This window comes from Bos mutus, chromosome 19, assembly GCF_027580195.1.
Source record: "Bos mutus isolate GX-2022 chromosome 19, NWIPB_WYAK_1.1, whole genome shotgun sequence".
In the NCBI taxonomy this organism is placed as follows: Eukaryota; Metazoa; Chordata; class Mammalia; order Artiodactyla; family Bovidae; genus Bos; species Bos mutus.
In genome coordinates, this window is record NC_091635.1 from 13,784,272 (window position 1) to 13,796,942 (window position 12,671).

Sequence of the window (12,671 nt, forward strand, 5' to 3'; positions counted from 1 at the left end):
AATCCACCGAGCCGAGTCCCACGGGGATTGAATTATCCATTTACACCCCCAATCCCAAGGAAGGGAGGGACGAGGAATGAACACCTCCCGCCCATGCCCACGCACCTGCAGCTGGCTGCGCACCCGGGAGATGCATGGATTGCAATCGCCAGCCTCCCCAACGTTGGTAGGCAACGCACGGAAATAGGGGTGGTCCTCCCAAAGCCTGAGGGGATGAGTAGCTCCAACGTTCTCAGGCAATGTTGCTGGAGAACCTGGTAAACCTCGGGTGTTAAATCACAGACCTCCATGCAGTGCATGTTGCGTGCTCAAGGACAATACGCCCTCCAGGACAGAGCGAAAGGAAAAGGACTTCTTGTGATGGGCCAGGGACATATACACGTCATGTTGCATCTTCACAATCACCCTGTGAAAAGGTGTTCCCCCCATTTTACAGATGAAGTCACTGAGACTTAGAGAGGTTATGTGATTTGCCCAAATCGCCAAACTTAAAAAAAGAAAAGAAAAGAAAAATATTTGAGTTTGGATCTGTCCAACTGTGGAACCATCCAAGAACAGACCTACTACTGAAATAGACTCTGCCACCACGGAGGGAAACGGCCTGGAGACAATCTGATGCCAAACTGACCTGGAAATGGTAGATTGATTCTGTGCTAAGGGTTTCTGGGACTAGAAAGGATTCTTGAGATCAGAATCCCTGAGGATTTAGATGGGAATTTTAAAAACAAAGTAAGAAATCCGAAAATTGAAACCAGGTATTGATTTCTTGGAAAAACTTTCCTTTTTACATTAAGATTGATTTACTTTGAATCAAGGGATGTGGTCTCTCGTTTAATTATTAAACAACATCAGAGAAAAGCTGGCAGTTTGCATTAGTTTGGCCAAGAGCAACATTACCCGACAGCCACATGGTGGCAGTGTTTCCTAATTGTTGAGAAACTCTCGGCAAATAAAGAAAAACAATCAGTGAAACTGTAAACCTGACAACACAATATGGTCTTCGAGGGCTCTCTATTGCCTATAAGAGGAAACAAAACAAAATTCTTTACTTTGGATAAAAGCCTTTCCCAATCAGAGGTAGACCCAGACTATCTTTCCATCCCTGCCCCCTTCCCCTTTTCTACACTCTTCCATCAGCTATCAGCAGCTCATCTGCTCTATAGGCATTTCTAGCCTTTCTGTTTAGTCGCTCAGTCGTGTCGAACTCTTTGCAACTCCATGAATCACAGCACTCCAGGCCACCCTGTCCATCACCAACTCCCGGAGTTCACTCAGACTCACATCCATCGAGTCAGTGATGCCATCCAGCCATCTCATCCTCTGGCGTCCCCTTCTCCTCCTGCCCCCAATCCCTCCCGGCATCAGAGTCTTTTCCAATGAGTCAACTCTTCGCACGAGGTGGCCGAAGTATTGGAGTTTCAGCTTTAGCATCGTTCCTTCCAAAGAAATCCCAGGGATGATCTCCTTCAGAATGGACTGGTTGGATCTCCTTGCAGTCCAAGGGACTCGCAAGAGTCTTCTCCAACACCACAGTTCAAAAGCATCAATTCTTCGGCGCTCAGCCTTCTTCACAGTCCAACTCTCACATCCATACATGACCACAGGAAAAACCATAGCCTTGACTAGATGGACCTTTGTTGGCAAAGTAATGTCTCTGCTTTTGAATATGCTATCTAGGTTGGTCATAACCTTCCTTCCGAGGAGTAAGCGTCTTTTAATTTCATGGCTGCAATCACCATCTGCAGTGATTTTGGAGCCCAAAAAAAGAAAGTCTGACACTGTTTCCACTGTTTCCCCAACTATTATTTCCCATGAAGTGATGGGACCGGATGCCATGATCTTCGTTTTCTGAATGTTGAGCTTTAAGCCAACTTTTTCACTCTCCACTTTCACTTTCATCAAGAGGCTTTTTCTCACTCCTAAATTTTTTAATATGTCATGCTTTGTGCTTGAAATGTCCTGGAGTGGATACAGGAGCCTTGCCATGTACCACCCTAGGAAAGTGGTCTCATCAGTTTCCCTAGTCTGGGGTGCTATTGTGAAAGGCACCTGGAAGGCAGAACCAGCCTATCCTCAGGCACCAGGGAGGGCAGGGACCCCACTTCCAGCAATGGCCAGTGAGGACCCTGCTCGAAGCTGAATGAGGCCAAGTGAAACAAAGCACTCCCTCCCCATGGTGAAGTAGAAATGCAGGGGGGTGAAAGAGGAGACTGGGTCCTTAGGGCCTGGGAGTTGTACAAAGTGATGCTGAGCACCTTTACAAGATACTTGTGAACCCACACCACTATTCATGCCTGGAGAATCCCACAGACAGAAGAACCTGGCAGGCTACAGTCCATGGCGTTGAAAAGAGTCAGACGCAATGAATGACTGAGCGCGCACACACGTTTTACTGTGTAAAAATTACATCTCAATAAAGCTGATTTTTAAGGTTAAAAAAAATCTTAGATTGGTGAGGATGTAGAGAAAAAGAAACACTTAGCAAGCACTGTTGATGGAAATGTAAACTGGTATAGCCTGTATATAGAAGTGCCTCAAAAAATTAAAAATAGAACTGCCATGCTGTGCTGTGCTTAGTCTCTCAATCATGTCTGACTCTGCAACCACATGAACTGTAGCCCAGAAGGTTGTTTTGTCCATGGGCATTCTCCAGGCAAGAGTACTAGAGTGGGTTACCATGCCCTCCTCCAGGGGATCTTCCCAATCCAGGGATCGAACCCAGGTCTCCTTCATTGCAGGCAGATTCTGTACAGGCTATCAAAGAGATATCTGCACTTATGTGTTCATTGGAGCGTCATTCACAATAGTCAAGATATGGAAAGAACCTAAATGTCTATCAATTAATGAATGGATAAAGAATAATACTCCATTAGTTTGTTGTCCAGTGGCTAAGTCTTGTTCAACTCTTTGTGACCCCATGGACTGAAGCATGTCAGGCTTCCATGTCCTTCACTGTCTCCCAGAGTTTGCTCAAAATTTTGTCCATTGAGTTGGTGATGCTATCCAACCATCTCATCTTCCTTCACCCCCTTCTCCTCCTGCCCTCAATCTTTCCCAGTTTCAGGGTCTTTTCCAACAACTCAACCCATCACATCAGGTGGCCAAAGTATTAGAGCTTCAGCTTCAGTATCAGTCCTTCCAATAAATATTCAGGATTGATTTTCTTTAGGATTGACTGGTTTGATCTCCTTGTGGTCCAAGGGACTTTCAAGAGTCTTCTCCAACACCACAGTTTGAAAGTATCAGTTCTTTGGTGCTCAGCCTTCTTTATGGTCCTACTCTGACATTTGTACATGACTACTGGAAAATAGTATATATGATCTATACATCATATATACCTATATATAATATTCTACCATATAGCCAATATATATTGTGCATGCTGAGTAGCTTCAGTCATGTCTGACTCTTTGAGACCCTGTGGACTGTAGCCCAACAGGCTCCTCTGTCCATGGGAATCTCCAGGCAAGAATACTGGAGTAGATTGCCATACCCTTCTTCAAGGGATCTTCCCAACCCAGGGATGGAACCTGCATCTCTTACGTCTTGTGCATTGGCAAGTGGGTTCTTTACCACTAGTGTCACCTAGGAAGCCCATATCCAACATATACGTAAATGTATGTATAAAATGACAGCATATTATTCAGCCTTGTGAAAGAAGGAAACCCTGCTATTTGCAACAACATGAATGGAAATCAAGAGCATTTATAACAAGTAATATAAGCCAGATAGAGAAAGACAATACACTATGGTTTATCACTTATCTGCAGAATCATTAAAAAAAGACAGAAAGTGGAAAAGTGGTTGCCAGGGGCTGGGGGTTGGAAGGGAATAGGAAGAGGTTGGTAAAAGGGAACAAACTTTCAGTTATAAGATGAATAAGGTCTGAGAATCTAACGTTTAAAAAACATGGTAACCATAGTTGATAACAAGGAGATCCAACCAGTCCATTCTGAACGAGATCAGCCCTGGGATTTCTTTGGAAGGAATGATGCTAAAGCTGAGACTCCAGTACTTTGGCCACCTCATGCGAAGAGTTGACTCATTGGAAAAGACTCTGATGCTGGGAGGGATTGGGGACAGGAGGAGAAGGGGACACCAGAGGATGAGATGGCTGGATGGCATCACTGACTCGATGGACGTGAGTCTGAGTGAACTCCGGGAGTTGGTGATGGACAGGGAGGCCTGGCGTGCTGCGATTCATGGGGTCGCAAAGAGTCGGACACGACTGAGCGACTGATCTGATCTGATCTGATAGTTGATAACACTGTATTGTATATCAACACCAATATACAATATACTTTTGGGTCACACCAAAAGTCATCTCTACTCTTTAAGTGGTGCATTTTATTGTGTAAGGATTACACTTCAGTAAAATTGATTTTTCAGGTTAAAAAAAAAACACCTTAGGTTGGTGAGGATGTAGAGAAAAAGAAACACCTATGCACTCTTGGTGGGAATGTAAATTGGTACAGCCAGTATGGAAAGCATATGGAAGTTTCTCAAAAAATGAAAAATAGAACTACCATATGATCCAGTAATTCCATTTCTGGGTTTATATCCAAAGGAAATTAAAACAGGATATCAAAGAGATATCTGCACTCCTGTGTTTACTGAAGCATCGTTCACCATAATCAAGATATGGAAATAACCTAAGTGTCTATCACTGGATGAAGGGATAAAGAATAATATAATATTCTATCATATATACATATATAATATTATATATATATAATGACAGAATATTATTCAGCCTTAACAAAGGAAATGCTGCCATTTGCAACAATATGAATTGAACTAGAGGGTATTTATATCAAGTAATATAAGCCAGACAGAGAAAGACAGTACTGCATGATATCACTTATCTGCAGAATCATTAAAAAAAGAAGTCAGGAAAAAAAATAGAAAGTGCAAAAGTCGTTGCCAGTGGCTGGAGGTTGAGGGGAATAGGAAGAGTTTGGTAAAAGGGAACAAGCTTGCAGCTGTAAGATGAAAGTCTTATAGCTGAGAATCTAACATAAAACATGGTGACCATAGTTGATAGCACTATTTTATAATTGAAATTTGCTAAGAGAGTAGAACTTAAGTGTTCTCACCTAGGAAAAATAATAAACGTGAGGTTATGGATATGTTCATTAACTAGATGTGAGAATCCTCTCACAAAGTATACATGTATCAAATCCTGACATTTAAATATCTTACAATTTCATATGTCAATTATACCTCAATAAAGTAGAAGTTTTTTAAAAATACTTTAGGAACTCTAGATAGTCTTTTCAAAGTTAAGGGGGAGAAAAGAACCTCAAATCAATGGCAGTGCTCTAATCTCCCAGGGTTTATTGCTCTCCTACAAGGAGAAATGTCCCCCTTCCCCACCCTGCCATTTCCTAGGCAGGGGGCCACTCTCTTAGTTGCCTTGGCTCAGTCCAGCCTCGCAGATCCAGTAGTAGAGTCTTTGGCAGGCATCGTCATTCCACTCGCCATCAGGGTAGAAATGGGCACAGTCCTCACCCCCACCCAGCCCATGCCCATGAAAGTCATCCGGCTGGCCTGGCTTCCAATTCCTGGTTGGCGGGGAGGGGAGGTTGGTGTGAGAGGAAAACAGCCAGCTAGGAAGAACAGATGAAACAGAATCCAGGTTGGGGAGAAGGGGCTGTGGGCCAGACACTGGAGGAGCAGAGCTGAAGGAGGAAGAAGGTACAGAAAGCCAAGGCACTCACTTGATGTTGGTCTCATAGTCCGACCCATCCACCCATTTCCAGACTCCATCCGGATCACTGAGGCCCATCCAGGTGAAGTAAGGATGTAGGTTGGCCTGGATAAAATCCTGGGACAACAGAAGGGCAGTGTTGACTTCCCCCCGCCGCCCCCAGGCCAGCTCCTTGGACTAGCAGTTCTGAACTTCATGGGTTCATTAAAGCCATGGAGGAAATTCAGAGTGTTGATCCCAATGCTGGAACCAGTGGAACCTCTGAGGATCTGGCTCAGATTGCAGTGGTTGTTAAAACTCCCCAGATGATGCCAACGAGACCAGTCTTGGGACCTGAGCTTGAGGGGCTCACCTGTTCGTCTCTGGAGTTGATGACTACCAGTTGGGCATTCTTCAGTTGGCAGTCTTTCTCAGCTTCTGGCCAGGGCTTCCGCAAGGAGGAGAACCAGTAGCAGTGGCCTTCATGCTCCAGCCAGTTGGCGGGACAGCAGGCTGTGTTTTGAGAGCCTAAAGGGCCGGGGTTGGGGGAGTGGCTGAGATGCTGCCCAGGGGGATGTGGGCAGGAACTGGCTCCAGGCATGCCCCACACAGCTCTTACCATTGCTCTTGAGAGCATCCATCTTGCAGGTCAGGGAGTTCAGGTTCTTGACCAGCTGCTGGACTCGAAGGAGCATTTCAGAATCACCTTCAGGATGAAGCATTTCAGGATGCACACAGATGGGCAGTGGGTACAGTGCCCTGGGTGTGGCTTCTGCTCCATGAGTCCCTGGAGACTGGGGGTCCATGCCCAGGACCCAGCCTAGGAACCCCCTTGCCCTCCCACACACCTCATGCCTAGGTAGAAGGCAGTAGGGGGCTGACCTGCTTTGAGTTCTTCCAGTTGCTTCTCCAGCCTGTTCTCCAGAGAAAGCACCTTGTCATTCAAGCTACGGGCTGGAGGAGAGGGCACTCAGCACCCTGTGACTGCTCCCATCCCCCACCCTCCAGTCTGAGAGCCCAGCCCCCACCTCTCCACACCCTCTCCCTGAGGGTCTCTTACCAGCTTGCAGTTCTTGCTTGTGACTTTCCACCTCAGCTTTCAGTGATGTTATCATTTCTTGAAAGTTGCAACCTGGAGGACTCAGGGACTCAGGAGTCAGCCTCCACCCCTGCTCCACCCCACCCCACCTCAGTCCAGAGCCCCTTTCATGCCAGGCTCACCCTGGGAGTTCAGTGCCTGGACCTCGGCCATACTGTTTGAAGTGAAGTTACTGAAACTTGTTCTCAGGGTCTGCAGGTCACTCTGAAACTTGAAATCTGATCAGGAGGATGGGACAATCAGTGCTCAGGGTTATCAGGCCCTCTCTGTGCCAACATTGTGCCCCTAACATGCATCATCTCGTGGGTCCCTTCAGTGACCCCACCCAAAAGGACAGGCCCTATTTTTACCTGATACTGTAAGTGAGGCAATTAAGGCTCAGAGAGAGGACATAATTTGACAACATTCCCCAGCCGACAAGTGACAGAATCTGCAGTCATCCTCATCCGATCACTCTTGCATTCAGCATCCCCACCACACCTCATTATTTCTCTCTTCCTTGCCCACCATGTGCCACTCACTTTGGTATCCCATCTCACAGATGCTGGCCAGCAGGAGGCTGAGGGCCAGGGAGAGCAGGAGGAGGCAAGGGCTGGAGAGGAGCCGCTTCAGAAAGGTCTGGGAAGAAAACAGCGCTGCAGGAGGAGAGGGTGTCAGGAGGAGGGGGTTCAGGTGGTGGGACAGACGGGGCCGAGGATGGGGCCACAGGGACCTCTCAGGGAGGAGGCCGGTGCAGCTCATGCTGGTGGGAGGCCGGATGAGAACTGTGGGGCCAGGGGGGTCCAGGTCTCTGACTCCTCATGGATCAGCCCAAGTGCTCAGATACAGGGGCCCCTCACAGGCCTGGGGACACGTGTACACAAAGACACACAGACAGAGGACCATCACAATGTGTAAGGTCCTCTCATCAGAGTTGGGGAGCTAGAAGGAGGACCCAGAGAGAACGAGGGGCAGCCCACACTCCAAGCCCACAAGGCAAGATCACACTCAAGGGTGAAAACACGTTAGAAAGACAGTTTACGCTCTTGCTCTTCCTCAGCGCATAGGCAGTCAGGCCCACTATGGATCTTGAATTCTCTTCATACTGGCTCCCCCGGAGGCTGGGCCCTGACCCCCTTCAGAGTCGGGGACCCCACCAGGACACATGGTAGAGGTGCAGACATGACATACTTGACAGCAGAAAGCCTTCTAAACATATTAAGAAGAGGTTTAGCAAAGACTGTCTCCCCTTTCCCTTACCTTCTGTAAACCTCTGGCTTTTTTTCTCACTCTCCAAGTACTGAAGGTCTTCGTACTTCACTGACATGTTTGGACCAACACAGTCTCTGAGACTGTTGGAGCAGAAGTGGAGGCCAAGCCAGTAGGCAGGCTGGGGCAGGAGCTGGATTAAAGGGGGAACGCGGGGACCAGGGAGGAGATGCAGGCAGGGCTGGAGATGAGAGAAGAGTGATGTTTTAAAAGGAACCCATGGTGAAGGCTAGGAATGGGGATGGGCTTGGGTTTGCAGCTGAGGTGAGAGGTGGGGTCAGGGATGAGGTTTGAGCTAGGGTCAGGTTGAGTTTGGAGTGACGGTGGAGGTGAAGCTGGAGCTAAATGCATTGCTAGGACTGGGTCTGATGTTGGGGCTGGAACCGAGGTTGCATCTCTTACTAGGATCAGTACTCATGCCTGGGGTCAATACTGGGATCAGTACTCATGTTGAAGCTATGAATGGAGATGGACCTAGACTTGGTGCTGAAGTTGAAAATAGGACAGAGTTGAGGTTCAAGCTTTCGGGGGGTGGGGGAGCGGGGCAGGCTGGTGTTAAGAGTCAAGTTAACTTGGGAATTCTCTGGCAGTCCAGTGGTTAAGGCTCCATGCTTCCACTTCACAGGGCAGGAGTTTCATCCCTAGTTCCTGGGATCCTGTGTGCCCTCCCAGGCTGCCCCCAAGTTTTTTTTTAAATGATGTAAGAACTCTGGGGGTGAAGCTGCCACTGGGGTTGGTATGGGGTTTGAGATGTGGCTGGAGTAGGGGCTGAAGACAGGGCTAGAACCGGGCTAGGGAAGGGGTTGACTGTGAGCATCAGTTTGTGACGAAGGTTGTAGCTGCCCTAATTTAATCCAAATCCAATGAAGGGAATAGAGTCGAAAATCTCCACTGAGTCATTAAATCCCCAACCTGCCCCCTTATATATCTTACCATTCAGTTCCACCAAAGACCCACGGTCCCTCCTCCCTGCTTTCTCTGACATCCTCCCTGCCCTTTTAGCCTCACATGCATCCCCAGCCCCCTTACCTGTGGGAAGTCAAGAGGCTGTGATTCTTGAGTTCTTTGTGCTGCAATGACCAGAGTTGGAAAAAACTAAATCCCGGACAGTTGGGATGGGGGTGGCTGATGGAAGAGTCACCTAACTGAGTGGAGACCTACTGGTCTTTGTGTCTGAACGACCAAGAGTCCATATACTGGGAAACTCCCATTTCCTCAATTTGGGGCAGTAACTAATAAGAAGAAATTGAAATCAAAACTCAGGCAGAAGTGGCGTGTGTGGGGCAGCTGGACTTTTTGACTTACTGTGACTTCCTTAATTTTACTATTTATCAGTGGAACTGGATCAGAAGGAACCAGAGTTCCAGTGTTGCTTTTCCTCTGTCCCACAGCTCCTTTCAGTTCCTTGATGTGAACATCTCGGAATTGTTGACTTCTCCATCATTGCAAACCCAGGTCCAGAGGAGCCCTTTGCTCTGCTCTTGCTCAATCCTGACCCAGGGTCCCTGGCATCTTCCTCTGGGGCCTCAGCCAGCAAGCTCCCTGAGTTCTGGCCAGCTCTCCTTGTTATCAAGTCCAAGTTTGCTCTGGTCACTAAATGACAGGGACAAGGTGTTGAGGCAAAGAAAAAGACTTTATTCAGAAAGCAGGCACTGGACTGCCAGAAGATGGCAGAATAATGTCTCAAAATAACCATCTTCTTTTATAGAACAGAGATGGGGTCGGGAAAGGGGTGAGGAAACAAAGTAAAAAGGCCATTAGTCTTGCAAATATCTCCTAGAATGGCAAACCTCAGGTGGGGATGTGTTGATTCTTCCTTCCTTCCATCCACAGGTGGACAGGGTCCTGAACACTTTAATAGTCAGGCAGAGGGGCAGATGCTCTGAGGCAGGTCTTTATGTATGATTATAATAACAAAATCCAACTCAGAGAAACAGTTCCAACATGGAGTGAGAATTGGCTTTTCTCTGCCACATCCTCATTTCATTTGAATGGAGGGAAGAGGTGGCGGAGAATAGGATCTCCTGGCTGGAATGGGAAGGGAGGATCCAGAAGAAAGAATATAATTTACTGAGCATCAAATCTGTGATGAGGATTGTGCCCGACATTTGCATTAACCATTCAATTCCCACAAGATTGTTGGGAGGAATTTCGGATGAAGAACTTAGGCTCAGAACCATCCTGTGACTTGCCCAAGATCACTCGCCTGGTAAGCATAAGAGCCAGAATTCCAGCCTAGGGCTGCCCCAAACCCTAGCCTGGGCTGTCTGAATATACTATCTTCATGAAAGGGGTTCAGTTTAATACTGTCAGCTCTCTAAATCCCTCTAAGGGGTTTTCCCTGAATTCACACATACAACCTTTTCATAGGAAAGATTCTTAGTGTCTTAAAAGGGGAAGAAGGAAAGCAAATACATTTCAGATTCTGTTTTCTAGTTAAATGGGATTGTGCTCTGATAATTGCATTTTAAAACTCATTTAACATTGTATCAAGAATATTTGGCCACATCAGTTCATAAAATGTCCTTTATCTCTTTTTAACTTCATCTCATTTCATAAGCTGTGCCATAATTTATTGACTAAGCTTTTTCTCTTATGATAAACATTTAGGTTGTTTCCAGTTTTCTTTTGCTTTCTTGCTTTGCATTTATTCGGTGTTTGGATTAGTATGTTACAGGCTGGGTTTTTGGAATCAATGTGGAGACTGAATTTGGGGTACAGTTTAATTATTAGAAATCAGCACCTGTGAAAGGAAGGGAAAAGAAGGTGGTGGTAGAGGGAGAAGTTAAAGAGTTACAAAGACCCTACAAAGCTTTAGTACATCTGACAGGGGTTTCTAGGGGTTCAAACTGCATTGGCTATCAGAGCTGCCCATTGCTGCATGGAAATGGGGCCTTTATTACCTGATCTCGCTCAGTTACCGGATACGGCTACCACAGCAGGGGTGGGACCTCAGGGGAGGTGGCTGTATGTACAGGTCACACACCCCATGACTGGGCACCAAGTCCTTTGTGGAAGTGAGGTCTGGCTGTCTTATCTTTGTGTCTACCACAGTACTGCTTTGCGTTCACACATTAATTGGGGGATAATCAAATTTTTGCTTTATTGAATCTTTCCCACAAAGAACATTGTATGTTTCTCCATTCATTTATCCAAATGGTAGGGACAGAATGAAGTGACAAAATAGGTGATTAAACAGTTAATCCCACTAGGGGTTTGTAAATAGAAAAATATGGGAGACCTCCATAAGTTAATGATTACTCGAGAAAGCAGATTTGCTTAACAACAGAACCACGCAACAGAAGCACGGGACATGCCCCAAAACAATAAAACAATGGTTGCATAAGACCTACTTAGTGATTGCCCAGTAAACTCAGTCAGTTAATGATTTCTAGTACATGTTCTCTGAATGTACAAAAAACAATAATTTGTAGGCCTAGCTTGACCACACAGGGACAGGGCAACTCCCCTGCTCAACCAGGAGGAGGAGCTGATGATGGAAGCATGACATCTACTCAAGAAAGACAAAGAAGGGTTTCCCCTTCCACTACTTTCCCTTCGATTAAAAAACTGCAGCCCACTAAGTTTTCAGGGTGCAGCATTTCTCGCCCACCCACTTCTAGGCCCCTAAGTATCCTAGTCTAATAAATAGCTTATCTACCACTTTGCTCTTGCTGAATTCTTCTCTGCACCAAGACATAAAGGACTACGATACTGGAGCTCTTTGGAACCTGCCTGACACCAATTGGTTTCACAAGCATTTACCCACCCATTTAAAAATATTTATTGGGTGTTAATAAAAGAAAGTGTCACATATGGAGGTATGGGAAAGTAATTCTGGCTTTTTCATGAGCTAACTTGAATTTTATGCCAAATTATGAGTGTGTTTGTGAACTATCAAATACATTGTGCATTCATTTTAATTGTTTACAGGGAAGAACACACTGACCAAAAGTAAAGAATGTCCATGTCAAAAATAAAGATGAAATTCTCCTCTTCCTGGGATGCCAATGCTGCTCCTCCTTTGACCATAAGAATCCCTTCCCAGGTGCCAAGGCCATGCTTCTTACTGTGTATGTTTTGGTCTGGTTGTTTTTAAAATCTGGAAGAAACATATTTCTGAATTATTTAATGTTCTAACACAATAGAAAACTGTGCTGAAACTCCGGACCAGGTAATTTCTCAGAGAAATCTGAGAAGTTGGCTTCAGGGCTATAGTCCTCAGATGGGCTCAAACAGAATTCTTTTCTATTCTTCTTATGGCTTATTGATTATTTTCATCAACAGTGTCTACAATATGCCAGGCCCCCTCCTTCAGAAGAGACATCCTGCAGAAGTAAACAAACAGATAAGAAAGGACCTGGTCACAGAGCTTATATTCTAGTGGGTAGCAGATAAACAGAATAAGTGAGTAAAACACATATAATGTCACACAGTGATAAATGCTAAGGAAGACAATATAGCAAGGAGGTGGGTACAATAAGGTCAATTTTTAACAGGCTGTCAAGACTAGGATGTCAAGAATAACCTTACTGAGGGACTTCCCTGGTGGTCCAATGGTTAAGAATCCACCTTCCAAGGCAGGGAACATGGGTTCAATCCCTGGTCGGGAACTAAGATCCCACATGCCTTGGG

General features: G+C 46.0%; 1 protein-coding gene across 1 annotated transcript; it reads right to left on the minus strand.

The window, feature by feature from the left end:
• Nucleotides 1–5,369: 5,369 nt before the first annotated feature.
• CLEC10A (C-type lectin domain containing 10A) lies at nucleotides 5,370–9,191 on the minus strand. The gene is made up of 10 exons (XM_070389349.1): nucleotides 9,066–9,191; nucleotides 8,028–8,217; nucleotides 7,310–7,423; nucleotides 6,911–7,006; nucleotides 6,750–6,821; nucleotides 6,572–6,643; nucleotides 6,309–6,395; nucleotides 6,063–6,217; nucleotides 5,721–5,827; nucleotides 5,370–5,564 (listed from the first exon to the last, which is right to left on the minus strand). Exons 2-10 carry the CDS (start codon nucleotides 8,092–8,094, stop codon nucleotides 5,408–5,410), a joined length of 927 nt encoding a protein of 308 aa, XP_070245450.1. The 5' UTR covers nucleotides 8,095–8,217; nucleotides 9,066–9,191; the 3' UTR covers nucleotides 5,370–5,407.
• Between the last annotated feature and the right edge of the window lie 3,480 nt (nucleotides 9,192–12,671).